We start from the raw sequence: 12,950 nt of genomic DNA, 5'->3' as shown, positions 1-12,950 counted from the left end.
CCCTCTCTTTCTCTCTCCTTCCCCTCTTTTTATATTTTTTATGTTTCTTTCTTTCCTATTTTCTCTCATTCACTTTCTCCCTGCCCCCCTCTCTTCCCTGATACGTCTCTTTCTATTATTTTTTTTTCTTTCCCTCGAATCATTTGCTCTGTCTCTCTTCTCTACTAAAATCAACTTGTATATCTTCTCTACCAAAATTGACGGATCCATAGCCGACGCATCTTCATGGCTACCATTGGGTCACCCGGCCTAGCTAGTAACAATGAAACATTCAGATCTGTTTTCTGAAGAAGCAGCATTCGCCCCCGCTCTTTCTTAACGCACCGCCACCGCTGATTTTCTAACTCAAAAATCTCCGCCGCTAGAGTCTTGCATTATTGTCTCGGAGCCTTATGCTCATTTCATTGGCTCATATCTAAATTTTCAAGGAAAATTACGGCTAGTGATAGTTGTACCGAGGATTTTTTTTTTTTTTAGGGAAATTGAATTTACAGAGAAGGTATCCATATGCTTCTGACTATTTAGATCATTTGGGACTTTGGGCGTAATTGTGAAAATGTTGGAATTACTTACCGATGGATAAATAATTTAACTGTGGTGAATATTGGTTGTAAAATTATGGTACTGAAATGATCATTGACTACTATAAATTAGTAGTTAACTATCACAATTTATAGCTAACTATTAAAATTTCATAGTTAAGTTTCACTATTTTGTAGTTGACTGACACAATTTTATAGCAAACTAGAAGAATATTATAGTTGAGATGGTTTGGGACTTTGGGCGTAATTGTGAAAGTGTTGGAATTACTTGTCGATGGTTGAATAATTTGAGGGTGGTGAGTTTTGGTCTTAAAATTATGGTATATAAATGATAATTGACTACTATAATTTAGTAGTTAACTATCACAATTTATAGCTAACTATTAAACTTTTATAGTTAACTTTCACTATTATGTAGTTGACCAACACAATTTTATAGCGAACTAGTAGAATATTCTATTTGACTACTAAAGTCAGTAGTTAAATTCATTAATTTAGTTGTTCACTAATATTTCGTAGATCTTTTAAAAAAAAAATGTATCGAAATATAATTAAAAGGATTAAAATAATTAAAGGAGAGAGAGAGAGAGAGAGAGAGAGAGAGAGAGAGAGAGAGAGAGAGAGAGAGAGAGAGAGAGAGAGAGAGAACAAATTGGTTGACATATCCTATTTAAAGGGAGGGGGTCTAGTTTAAAAGAAAAATGTACGGATAATATTGAGATACGTAAAATGAAGGGGGTTGCACTACATTAAAAAATGCTTGGTACCTAGTTCTAATATTTTTGCTAATGAGGGGTTTACGCCTCATTAACCCATAATAATTATATATTTGTACGGTGTTACTTGTTACTTGTTAGTGTGTGTGTGTGTGTGTATATGTATGGGGTTTTTGTGCATAAGTCCCCAACCAAGCATCTTTATTATTCTAGGTTTAGGGGTTATATCTCTTTCACCAATAAGCCCATCCCTTTAATATTTATTATAAATAAAAGAAACATTCATGTATATAATAATATTACCTCACCCTTTATACTGATACGTGCTTAAACCTACTAATTAGTGGTATTAGTGGAATAACTGATAGAGTTAGTGTGTATAGTGGCATCAGTAGTAGAATAAGTCAATATTCAGTTGCATGGAAATAGCTAACTACTTAGAATTGCACGTTCAATTGTGCTTAGTGGGTTGTTTAGATTACATTAGTGGCATAATTTAATTAATTACTATTAGCATTATAAATATAAGAGTAAATGGGAAGAATAGGGACGTGTATTATTTTCCATTGAGAATTCATTTCCTCGTATCTAATTCCTTTCTGATTCTTCTCTACGTTTCTTAAAATCTCTTCTTCTTGCTTATTATTCTCTCTACCCAAATTAAATCATATCATATACAAATTTCTTAATTATAACCCCAATTTGACCACAAAAATCCAATTTTGACCACAATAATCGGAAATAATTTCGCATCGGAATTCGGAAATTCCGAAATTCTGTAATGTAATTCCGATTCCGATCCGATTTTTGTCGGAAATTTCGGAATTCGGAATTGAAAAAAATCCTTCCAAAACTGGAATGTTTTGGATCGGATTCGGCCGAAATCGGAAATTTTATTCCGATTTCCACCCCTAGCCATAACAATCATCTTACCTATCTCCATAATCACCCTCCACCCTAAGCCCGACACCACCACGTACCCTAACCGCCTCCAGAATCACCCTCAATATATGCCGACCGAATCCATAGCCGCCTCCATCCCACCACCGTCAGGTACACCACGCCCAAGATCCGCCTCAACCAGCTCAACCATACCCGCCGTTGTCACTTACCATAGCCGCCTCTATAACCAAACCACCATATCCTCCACTGCCATCTAATAGGTCTGCCAAAAAGAAGAAAAAAAATCGAGAAAGAGGGAAGGGTTGGGGCGGCATATAAATGAGAGAGAGTGGTGAGGTTAGGAGCACAAGCACATATATTTATTTCCTATGTAAAAACATGTTATTATTAAAGACTCAAAACAACTCAGAACTTATAATACAACACACCAACTAATGCTCACAATCTTCTTTATTTGAACCAACGCTTACTGCAACCATAGACCAAACAGAAAGCCTGCAACAAAAGCAGCAGCACAACGATCACCATCGAGACAACCGTAAGAAACTTCCACGAACCATAAATGTATTTTTTCATCAATCTATACGCCTTAACCTTCGGCACATTACCATACTCCACGTTCACTTTCTCCACGGCCTTCTCTATATTCGTCGTCTTTGTCTCCTTATTCCCCGTCGATCTCTTTATCCCGTTAAAAATAGGAGCAATCTCCTCATCGGTAAGATCGCTCACAATAACTTCCTCCTTCCTCAGAATCTCCACATCTCTCGGAGTGTCGATAATTCCACACATCAAATCCACAAACTCCGCCAGTTCTAGAACATCGGGTCCACCGGGTTTCGCGGCCGCTTCGTACGCCAACAAGTTCCTCAAAACGACCTCGAAATTGGACTTGATCTTGATTACCGGGAGATAGAATTTCTTCTCCTCCGCGTCATACTTGAATCCCCTTATTCCTTCTGGAACGACCGAAAACCGAATCCCTGCAAGATTGACAAGCTGCGAAACACAAGGAATATCAATCTCCTCGACTAATATCGAAGGGCTTTTTCCGTCGGGGTCGCCTTTCTTGAAAAGAGATAAGATAGAGTCCCACGGCACCTTCTCCGCCAGCGACACGAGCTGCTGGACGATCCCCGCCCCCGGAACACCTACCCCCGCCGCAGCATCAACACCCCTCTTCAGATTTTCGGCCAGAATAAGGCCTGGATTGTCAAGAATTAACCTGGAACAATGATGAGGAGTAATAACCGTGCAGTCCTTCACAATCAAATGATACATCAATTTTAGCAGGTGCCCTTCTATCATGGCCTCGGCCGGTTCAAGTATTCCCAGCAGCGTCACCGGGAGCGGCGACGCATCGTAGCAGAAACCGCGGAAACTTTCTAGCTGCAACAGGCGCCGCACCTCGTCGTCTCCGGGTGCGACTAAATGGTAGAAGATTCCGGCAATTATAAGGGAAGGGATTTGGTTCTCGAGCATCAAAACATCGCCTGCTAATTTTTCTGTTTCGGCCTTATTATTATTATTCTCCGCGACAGAATAATTGTTAAGAAAATTTACCAAGTAAAAGGCATCAACGGCGAAGATCCAAGCCAGGGTTTGCGGGTCGAAGTCGAGGTACTCGTCGTAACATTGCCGGATAAAAGGCTCCCATTTGGCGATACCCTCGGCGATGGCGCGTAAGTTGATCCGCGGGTGCAACTTAGCTACGACAGCGAGTTTTCTCCGTTGGGCGGTGTAGAGATCGGGGCGGAGATGGTGGTACGGGCCAAGGCCAACGAGCCGGGGTACGTACGCTTCGGTCTTTGTTTCGACGAAGCTTGTCGGAACCCTAAACACACATGGAGGGATGTTGAGGTTTATGTGGACCCCTTCTTCTTCTGCTGGAAAAGACAAAAACATTTCTGTTGCCCATCTTTCCTCACTGTTGACTGAACGGAGCATTGAGTTGGGAGAAGGCATTTATTTTTGTTTTTTAGGGGATTTTTTTTTTTTCTTTTTTGTGTTTTATCATATATAGAGTTGGAAAGATACTTTGCTTTCGGGAAATAGGGTATAATTAATAGTGTTACTTCAACTATATGAGCTTTTTACTTTTCTTGCCAACAAATTATAGTATATTATGCCATGCATGTGAAACATATGTGAAACATGTAACTGAGGCTTCTCTACTGACTACTAATTTTTAGTACAATTATGAGTAATGAATGACCTATAGCATTGAAGTCTACTTGAAGTTTAAACGCATTAATTAATAAAAGGGGAAATATGCTTAGGAGTTACTTAAATGAAACCTAATTTGAACTAATTAAATGACAATCTTAAATTCAATATTTTAATTAAAACCGTACTTTAAAATAATATATGACCCATATTTCTAAATTTTATTTTATCCCTAGTTTGTCTTTATATCCTAAATATAATATCTAACGTTTTTTCAACTAATCAGATTTATTTTTCATTTCTTTTCTCTCTCTCGCGCCTCTCTTTCTTGGCTCTCTCATATGTTTCTCGCCTCTCCCTCTCGCCTCTTCCTCTCCCTCTCGCTCTCTTTATCCCTCTCTCTCTCGCTCACTCAATTATGGTCCGCTATGGTCGATGACGATCGGAGAATTACAGATCTAAATATACCAGCTCTCTTGGGCCTCTACTATTTATTACGATATGTCCAAAGTATTTCTCATTAATTGTTGACGATACAAAATATCCGCGAATCCTATGATAAAATGAAAAATAAATTGGTGCGAAGATTCGTCAAAAGAGATGTGGCAGCCACAACAACTCAAGAGTTGACTGCCTCGTATCTGTATCCACGTGTCGTTCATCTGACCACACGCTCACTCGTCTCATCCATCATTCCCTTTTTTTTTTTGTGTGAAATGGCAGCGGTGATTCATGGCTCATAACGGTTGAGAGCGGTAGCGGTTGTCGTGTATTAGAGCGGATGGTTATGGTGGTAGATAGCCATTGAAGACGGTGGCGTGAGGTTAATTCGTCTACGGTGGGTGGTGGTTGCATCAAGCTAGGCCTCTTTGATGGTGCTAGGGTTTTGGTTGGCGGCTAGGGTTTGGTGGATAGAAGTTGGTGGGACTGCAAGTTGTTGGCGGCTAGGGTTTGGCGACGGCTGAGAATTGTTTTGCGGCTAGGGTTTAAAACAGTAGACCGTAGTAAACTATAGTACATTGAAGTATGCTATAGCACAAGTATGCTATTGTACCCCGTAGTATGCTACAATAGACTATAGTATACCATAGTCTACTATAGTATTAACAACAGATAAAACCAAAAACAAAATTAACAATATGTAAATTGAATTAAAAAAATAAAAAAAATATTTTTTTCGTAATCTTCAATATTATGAAGAAAAAAATATTTTTTTAATTGTGTAAAAATTGCTACACAATAAAGAAATAGAAAGAAAAAAAAGGACATTAAACGTATTTTGTATAAAAAAATTTAGAATGTTGGTTGGAAAAATAAAATATATTAAATGCATACTGAAAAAATGATAAATGCAATATGAATTTTACTTAATGCAACTTTCAAATTTGTGAGTGGAAGGGTATTTTTGGATTGAATTTTATAAAGGATCTGTAGCAAAGGTTTAGTTAAGGTTGTCATTTAGTTTCAATAGGGACCTATATATTAAGGCCCCTTAGTAAAATTAGGGCAAATGGCAAAGAGGGATATGACAAGGAACTTAAACGCATATTGGTAAAAAAAAAAAAAAAAAAAAAAAAAAAAAAAAAAAAAAAAAAAAAAAAAAAACAGTTTTTGAAATGAACTCATCCCCATGTTTTGAGTCTAAAATATCCTCCATAATATAATTTTTATCAATTCCATCCATTATACTCTAACTTCCTCGATATTGCACATTGATCCCGAATTTAAACAAATATATCACATTAACCCCATTTTAATATTTTTTTGAAAAATATTTTTTTTAAGAAAATATTTTTTTTTCTGAAATATTTTTTCCGACCAGATTCCGGTGTTGACCAGGCGGTTCTCCAGGTTTTTTTTCTGATTTTTTTTTCGGATGGTCAACCGCCGTTGACTTTCATTTCTTGATTTTTTTTCCTTAGAAAAAATTATTTTAATTAATATTATTGTCTTGGCTGCTAAATTACTGTATGAGACAGTAATATTACTTTTTGGGACAGTAATATTATGAATATTATTTTCTCGAACAAAAATATTACGAATATTATTGCATTACGGTCGAATACAACAAAATTGCAGGCGTAGACGATAAAATTAGTTAATATAGTGAAATTATTGTCCCAGACAGTTAAATTACTGTTGGAGACAGTAATTTAGCAGTCAAGACCATGGTTATCGGATCGTAAATATATCTCGTATCGTTTTGCTCCAGATCTCGTACCGTATCGTTTATCGTATCGTATCGTAAGATATTTAACCAACTATTAAACTGGTAAAAAATATATATATTTACATAAGAAAAATATTAGAAACATGTAAAATTTAATATTTTAAAGTCAAATACTCATTAAAAAAAATAGATCCAAAATCCAAATTCAAGTTTCAACATCACATTATAAAATATTGACAAAAATCATAATTGTTCATTAAATAACATCATCGAAGTTCAAATTCAAATCCCTAATTTATAAAACAATCCATCACTCGAAATCTTGAAGATCAATGTCACTTAAATCTTCCTCATCCACCAATTTCAAACAATTGTCTACATCTTCATCTTCATCTTCATATTCATCAATCTCTTCAACTTCATCGACTCTAACTTTGGCCTAAATAATATTGAATGATAGTATATTTTTAAACAAAAGAAATATACATAATATACCTCTTTTCCGTTTTGAACTTGAAGCTTCTTCACTAAAGCTAAAATCTTCATGTACATCCATCCATGAACTATCTTCAGGTAAGCAAGGGTCTTCTTTTTCGGTGATCCACTCGTCATCAGATTCAATATCCGATAAGCATATTGGATCATAAGCTTCTCCCTTCTCTACTCGAATTTTTTGCCGCGCATCAAGTTGGAGATTGTACTTAACATAGACAAGTGCATTAAGTCTTTGTTGCTCCAAGCGGTTTCTTCTTTTTGTATGCACTTGTTCAAATGTACTCCAATTCCTCTCGCATCCGGTAGCACTACATGTGAGACTTAAAATTCTCATAGCAATCTTTTGCAATTCCTTTACTTCTCCACCATAACTTTCCCACCAAAGAGCTATTAAAATAAAAATTAATATAAAATATAATTACCACATTAAATATATTTAGTAAATATATAGTAATATTTAATTAAAAAGCTACATTTTTTAAAAGTAAAACCATAAGAAAAAAATACCAGGCTGTTTTTTGTCCCTTGTTTCCTTTGCCATTTTTAATCCAAATAGCCCGTGCGCTCTTTTGAATTTCTCAAGTTGCGAATCAATCAAAATTCTTGTCCTAGTATCATCCGCAATCATCATCTCAATGGTTTTATGCAAACCATATATGACGTCACTATTTGGCTCGAACCCCTCAGCATAATGAAACCTAATAAAAATATAAAATAAATTAATAATAAACATTTTTTTATGAAATTCAAATTTAACAAAAAGAAATAAAAAAAATTATTACTTAGGATTAAGATAATATGCCGCCGCATGAAGTGGTCTATGAAGTTGCCGGTTCCAACGGAGATCAATTATTTCCCATATCTTCTTATACCTCGACTCCACATTATTGAAGTTTTGAGCTATTTGATCTTTGGCTCTATCCATTGCTTCATAAATATACGGCATTGCTGGTTTTGAGTCACCATCTACAAGCCTCAATACTTTAACAATTGGACTCACACATCGGAAACAATATTTGATAGAACTCCAAAATTTGGCATTGCACGAATTAAGGTCCACTACTTCTTTACCATCATGCTTACGAGCATAAGAACTTGAAGTCCATACTTCCGAAACGAACATGGACTTAAGAGCACTTTTTTGATTCAAGATGCAGCTTAAAGTAAGAAAAGAAGTTGCAAACCTTGTTACGGCCGGTCTTGCCAATTCCCTTCCTTTAGAATAGTCTCTGAACAATCTTAGAACCCATTGATGCCTATATATGTAAGTGGTGATCCTTTTGGCGTTTGTAATGGTGGAATGGAAGATCGGAATTTTTCCAATATCTTCAAGCACCGAGTCAAGGCAATGGGCAGCACAAGGAGACCAACATAAACTCTTGTACTTCTCTTCCAACTTCTCCCCGGCAGACACAAGATTAGAAGAACCATCAGTTACAACTTGAACAACATTTTCAACCCCAATTTCTACAATCGTCTTATCCAATAACTCAAACATTTTTTGACCATCCTTGATCTCATTACTAGTGTCGATGGATTTCAAAAATACCGTCCCACTTGGACTATTGACTAGAAAATTAGTGATTGATCGAGATTTTCCGTCGGTCCAACCATCACACATTAATGTGCATCCCCATCTTTTCCATTCATCTGTATATTTCTCCATGGAATTTTTGACATGTTCAACTTCATCTCTAAGGTAAGAAACTCTTACCTCATGATAAGAAGGAGGCTTCAAACCTTTACCATATTCCCCAACCGACTTCAACATTTGAGTAAATAAGGGGCTTCTCACCAAGTTGAAAGGTAGACCATTACCATATATGCATCTACATATGTCACGAATCACTGACTCTCTATCTTTCAGTGCTACATTCATCGTTGCTTGTTTCAATGTAGGCCCCTTTTTAGAGAAAAATGGATGTAATCCTCCTCTTTCTTTGCCAACATCTTCGACTATTTCTTCATCCAAAACTTCAAGATTATTTGCCTCATTCTTCGCTTTTTTGCTACTTAACAGTTTAGCAAATATTTCTTTTACTTCATCTGGAACCTTCTCACAAATCGTACACTCATTACGTATTCCGGCAAGATGATGTTTCATCCTCGTAACGCCACCTCAATAATCTTTACCACAATAATTACATCGTAGATGTTTCGTTTCTGAAGGATCAACGACTGCACAGTGGTTCCATGTAATATCCTTACTTCCTCTTTTTCTAGGAGCCATTGCAATCCAAAACACCCAAAAGCCAATACAACCACAAAATATATTTTTTTTGTGAAAAAGTAAATGCTGAAAATTGCACAAACCACCCAAAATATGCTGGAAAATGCAAGAACTACCCCAACAATGCTGAAAATTGTACAAGCAAACCCCAATTAATGCTGAAAGTTGCAGAAACACCCCAACCAATGCTGAAAGTTGCAGAAACACCCCAACCAATGCTGAAAATAGCACAACACCCCCCAACTAATCTGAATTTTCAACCAATCACCACAAATCAACGAGCCCACCTCAAATTGAACACACCCATGATTGAACGAAATTTTGAAGAAATAAGGTTGTAGATCGCAAGCCCGTCCCAATTGTGCAAAACCCAGTCAAAATCGTCCTTGAATTGGTGTTGAATCTCAAACAAAACGCAAGAATGAATAGAAATTAAATATTATAGTTGAGATATTGCGAGGATTGTTGAAGAAATTGAAGAGAAGAGTGAAAACTAGGTTTGGGAATCTTGGGATGTTGAAGAGATTCTTCAAATTCGTTTTCTTTTTCAGCCGACTCAGTTTCCTTCTTTTTTTTCTGTTTTTTTTTTTTAATTTTTTTATTTGGGTGGATAAATATCGTATATATCGTATCGTATCGTGATACTGCGATACGATACGATATATCGCGATATTTTCCGATATTTATGAATAATCGATACGGAGCCCGAGTTGTATCGTTTTAATTGAAACCGTACCGTATCGCGATATATATCGTGATATATCGCGATATTAACTACCATGGTCAAGACAGTAATATTAATTAAAATATTTTTTTTAAGAAAAAGAAAAGCAATTTGTTAAATTACTATTGAAGAGAGTAATTTAGTAGCCAAGATAGTAATAAAAAATAAATAATAAAGTCAATTAACTGTTAAATTATTGTCTTCGACAGTTAAATAACTACTGGAGACAGTAATTTAGCAGCCATTACAATAATATTAATTAAAATATCTTTTTAAGGAAAAAAAAAAAAGTTCTAACGCTAGACGCCGGTGGTCAACGGCGGCTGACCGGCGGTGGCGGGTCAAAATTTGGGTCAAAAATAAAATTATGGTCAAACTTGGTTAATTAGTGAAATTTGGCTAAATTGTAGTGTAAATTATGAAATTTGAGTGTAAATTATGAAATTGAAGTTGAATTGGGTTTCAAGGAATTGAAGATAATTTTGGTATATATAAAATGGTTTTCCTTATTTGCAAATAAAGTTTGAAAGAACTGAAAATATTTGAAACACAAAAAAGTTGAATGTCATTTTTTTAATTAAGTGCCCTTGTCATGGGCCTCTTTGTCATTAATCCATAAAATTAATGTATTTTATTAATGGGCAATTATTTTATATACACCCCTCGTTACGAAATAAACTAGGGATAATCCTAAGCCAAAATCATCCTTGGACATACCCCTGAATAGGATAAGTACTGTACTACCCTTAAATGTAGACATTCAGCATTTCCGGTCCTACATTTTTTTTTTGTATTTAAACCTGTTTGTTTAATTTATATATTTTTTTATTGATTTAAAAAAAATTTTTTTTTTTTTAAAATCAATATGTTTACGGTATTGAAAATAACTACATGTAATTGTAGTAAATTATAGTCATTCGTAGTTATGTTTTTTTTTTACCTCATATTTTTAGTCGATCAATTATGTACACACGAATACTGGCTTATACAAAAGAAATTAATAAACTCCAACAACAAAAAATTACAAATTTCAATATTTATATTATAAATCACCTCATAACCCATAAAATACAAATCGAAATACACAAATAATGTATACAACCTGTTGAACATTGTATTGAAGCAAATGTAACTTCAACAAATTTTTTTGACACCTTCAAGGAGAGGATCAATGGCTTTCATTAGGCTGCAATTGCAAAATCAAAACAAAAAAAAAATATTTTAGTGCAAGTCAAAAAAAATTGAACAAACATCAAAACTCTCAAAAATCAACAAACACTAAGAGATCGAGAGATAGAGGCCATAGCTGCGAAATGCTACAAATTTTAGACCAAACCACTAATGACTCATCATCCCAAGCGCCTCCTACCAACACCTTAGCCGCCACTAACCACCCAAGGTTCCGTGCTCACAATTGAAAAAAATATATGAATAAATCTGAAAATTAAAAAAAATGAAAGAAATTTCCATCAAAATATAGATCTCGACGAAAAGAATCCAACGGTGGGTAGCCCGTTAAATTCCGACTGCCGGAACACAAATTACACCTCCGGCAAGACCCACCGTTGTCGAAATACGCACCGATTGTAAACGATTGCAGAAACATATTGAGTTTTCCAAACTAAATAAAATCACCACCAAAACAAATAGCTCGACGAGAGGAATCCAACGGTAGTTAAACCATCGAATTCCAACCACCGGAGAGAGAGTTATGACTCCGGGAAGCAATTTCGCCGGTTGGAGATCTATGGGTGGCAAGATTTGAATCCAAGAGTTGTAACAGGAAGAGAGAGACGATTGTGAGCGACTAGGATTTAATACTAATTTTAAAAGGGCATTTTAGGTACTTGATGGAGGGCGAAGGGGGCCTGTCAAATTAATTTCAAAATGGAGGGGGTATGCACCAGGACGTAATTAGCTTTGGTAGTTAGTTATATATAATTTCCATATGCGGAGTCCCTAAAATAATCTCTTTATTAAAAGGGGACTGAAGATATTATTAGATCCAAATGAAAAACTAAACAACACATTTGCTTCACATCTGTTAAGAAACTTTATTCCTAAAAATGACCTCCACTCAACAAATAAAATTCACACCAATTAATATTTAAACTGTAATTATCATTTTTATATTATGCATTTAACATTTTTATTTTTGCATCTAAGAATTTTTGCATATTTTTTTTTATGTGCAGAACAGGATTTTTTTTCCCTTTTCATTTTGTATATTTTTTAAGTATTATAAAAATCTTATTTTTCCTTTTTGTTCTACATAATGTTAAAAGAATTTTTTTTATTTTTCTCTTCGGCCGTAGTCACCTAGAGACACTTGTAAGAACTTGTAGTAATCTTAGTTATCCATAATCATTTGTACTCACAATTTGAAAACCCTAACTCCCCCTTTAAAACTCTAGCCGCCACTTACGTAGACACTTGAAGTAATTCATAGTCATTCATAGTTATTCACAATTATAAAAAAAAAAAAAAAACCCTAGATCTGCAACAACATCCACCATAGGCGCCATCCTCCATAGCCATCGTTTTACATATCTCCATAATCACCCTCCCTGGTAAGCGCGTTACCATCACCCTAGCCGCCTCCATAATATATACCGACTGACTCCATAGTCGCCTCCATCCCACCATCGCCATAGCCACCCTCAAGTACGCCACCCATCGTAGTCGTTTCCATAACCAAGCCCACGCCCAAGATTTGCCTCAACCATCTCAACCATACCCGCCGTTGTCACTCACCATAGCAGCTGTTACAGGGGTTAATTTATAATCGAAATTTTCCCACCGTACGGTCTGATTTACGCACTAAATCAGTCAGCCCGCTCAATTATTCTTCGCACAAACTTATGGCACCATCATTGTATCAAATGAACAGCACCAATCACAAGTATGCAGCGGAAATCGAACAGCACAAGCAATTTACGAGAAACGCTCAACCTTTATTGATTCACTCACGAATAATACAAGAAAAGCCCTTGGTGCACACAAC

General features: G+C 35.8%; 2 protein-coding genes across 2 annotated transcripts; both read right to left on the bottom strand.

The window, feature by feature from the left end:
* Nucleotides 1–2,611: 2,611 nt before the first annotated feature.
* LOC148767592 (putative UPF0481 protein At3g02645) lies at nt 2,612–4,126 on the bottom strand. Its single transcript, XM_088824679.1, has one exon. The coding sequence runs from the start codon at nt 4,124–4,126 to the stop codon at nt 2,612–2,614; it is 1,515 nt and encodes a 504-aa protein (XP_088680805.1).
* A 2,522-nt stretch (nt 4,127–6,648) lies between these two features.
* Nucleotides 6,649–9,998, bottom strand: LOC105954144 (uncharacterized). The gene is made up of 3 exons (XM_088824059.1): nt 7,775–9,998; nt 7,500–7,690; nt 6,649–7,379 (listed from the first exon to the last, which is right to left on the bottom strand). Exons 1-3 carry the CDS (start codon nt 9,094–9,096, stop codon nt 6,937–6,939), a joined length of 1,956 nt encoding a protein of 651 aa, XP_088680185.1. The 5' UTR covers nt 9,097–9,998; the 3' UTR covers nt 6,649–6,936.
* Nucleotides 9,999–12,950: the final 2,952 nt, after the last annotated feature.

This window comes from Erythranthe guttata, chromosome 10 (assembly GCF_056151865.1).
Source record: "Erythranthe guttata isolate IM_541 chromosome 10, IM_541, whole genome shotgun sequence".
NCBI classification, from domain to species: Eukaryota; Viridiplantae; Streptophyta; class Magnoliopsida; order Lamiales; family Phrymaceae; genus Erythranthe; species Erythranthe guttata.
The sequence above is the reverse complement of the archived record's forward strand: the minus strand, read 5'-3'. Positions and strand labels throughout refer to the sequence as shown.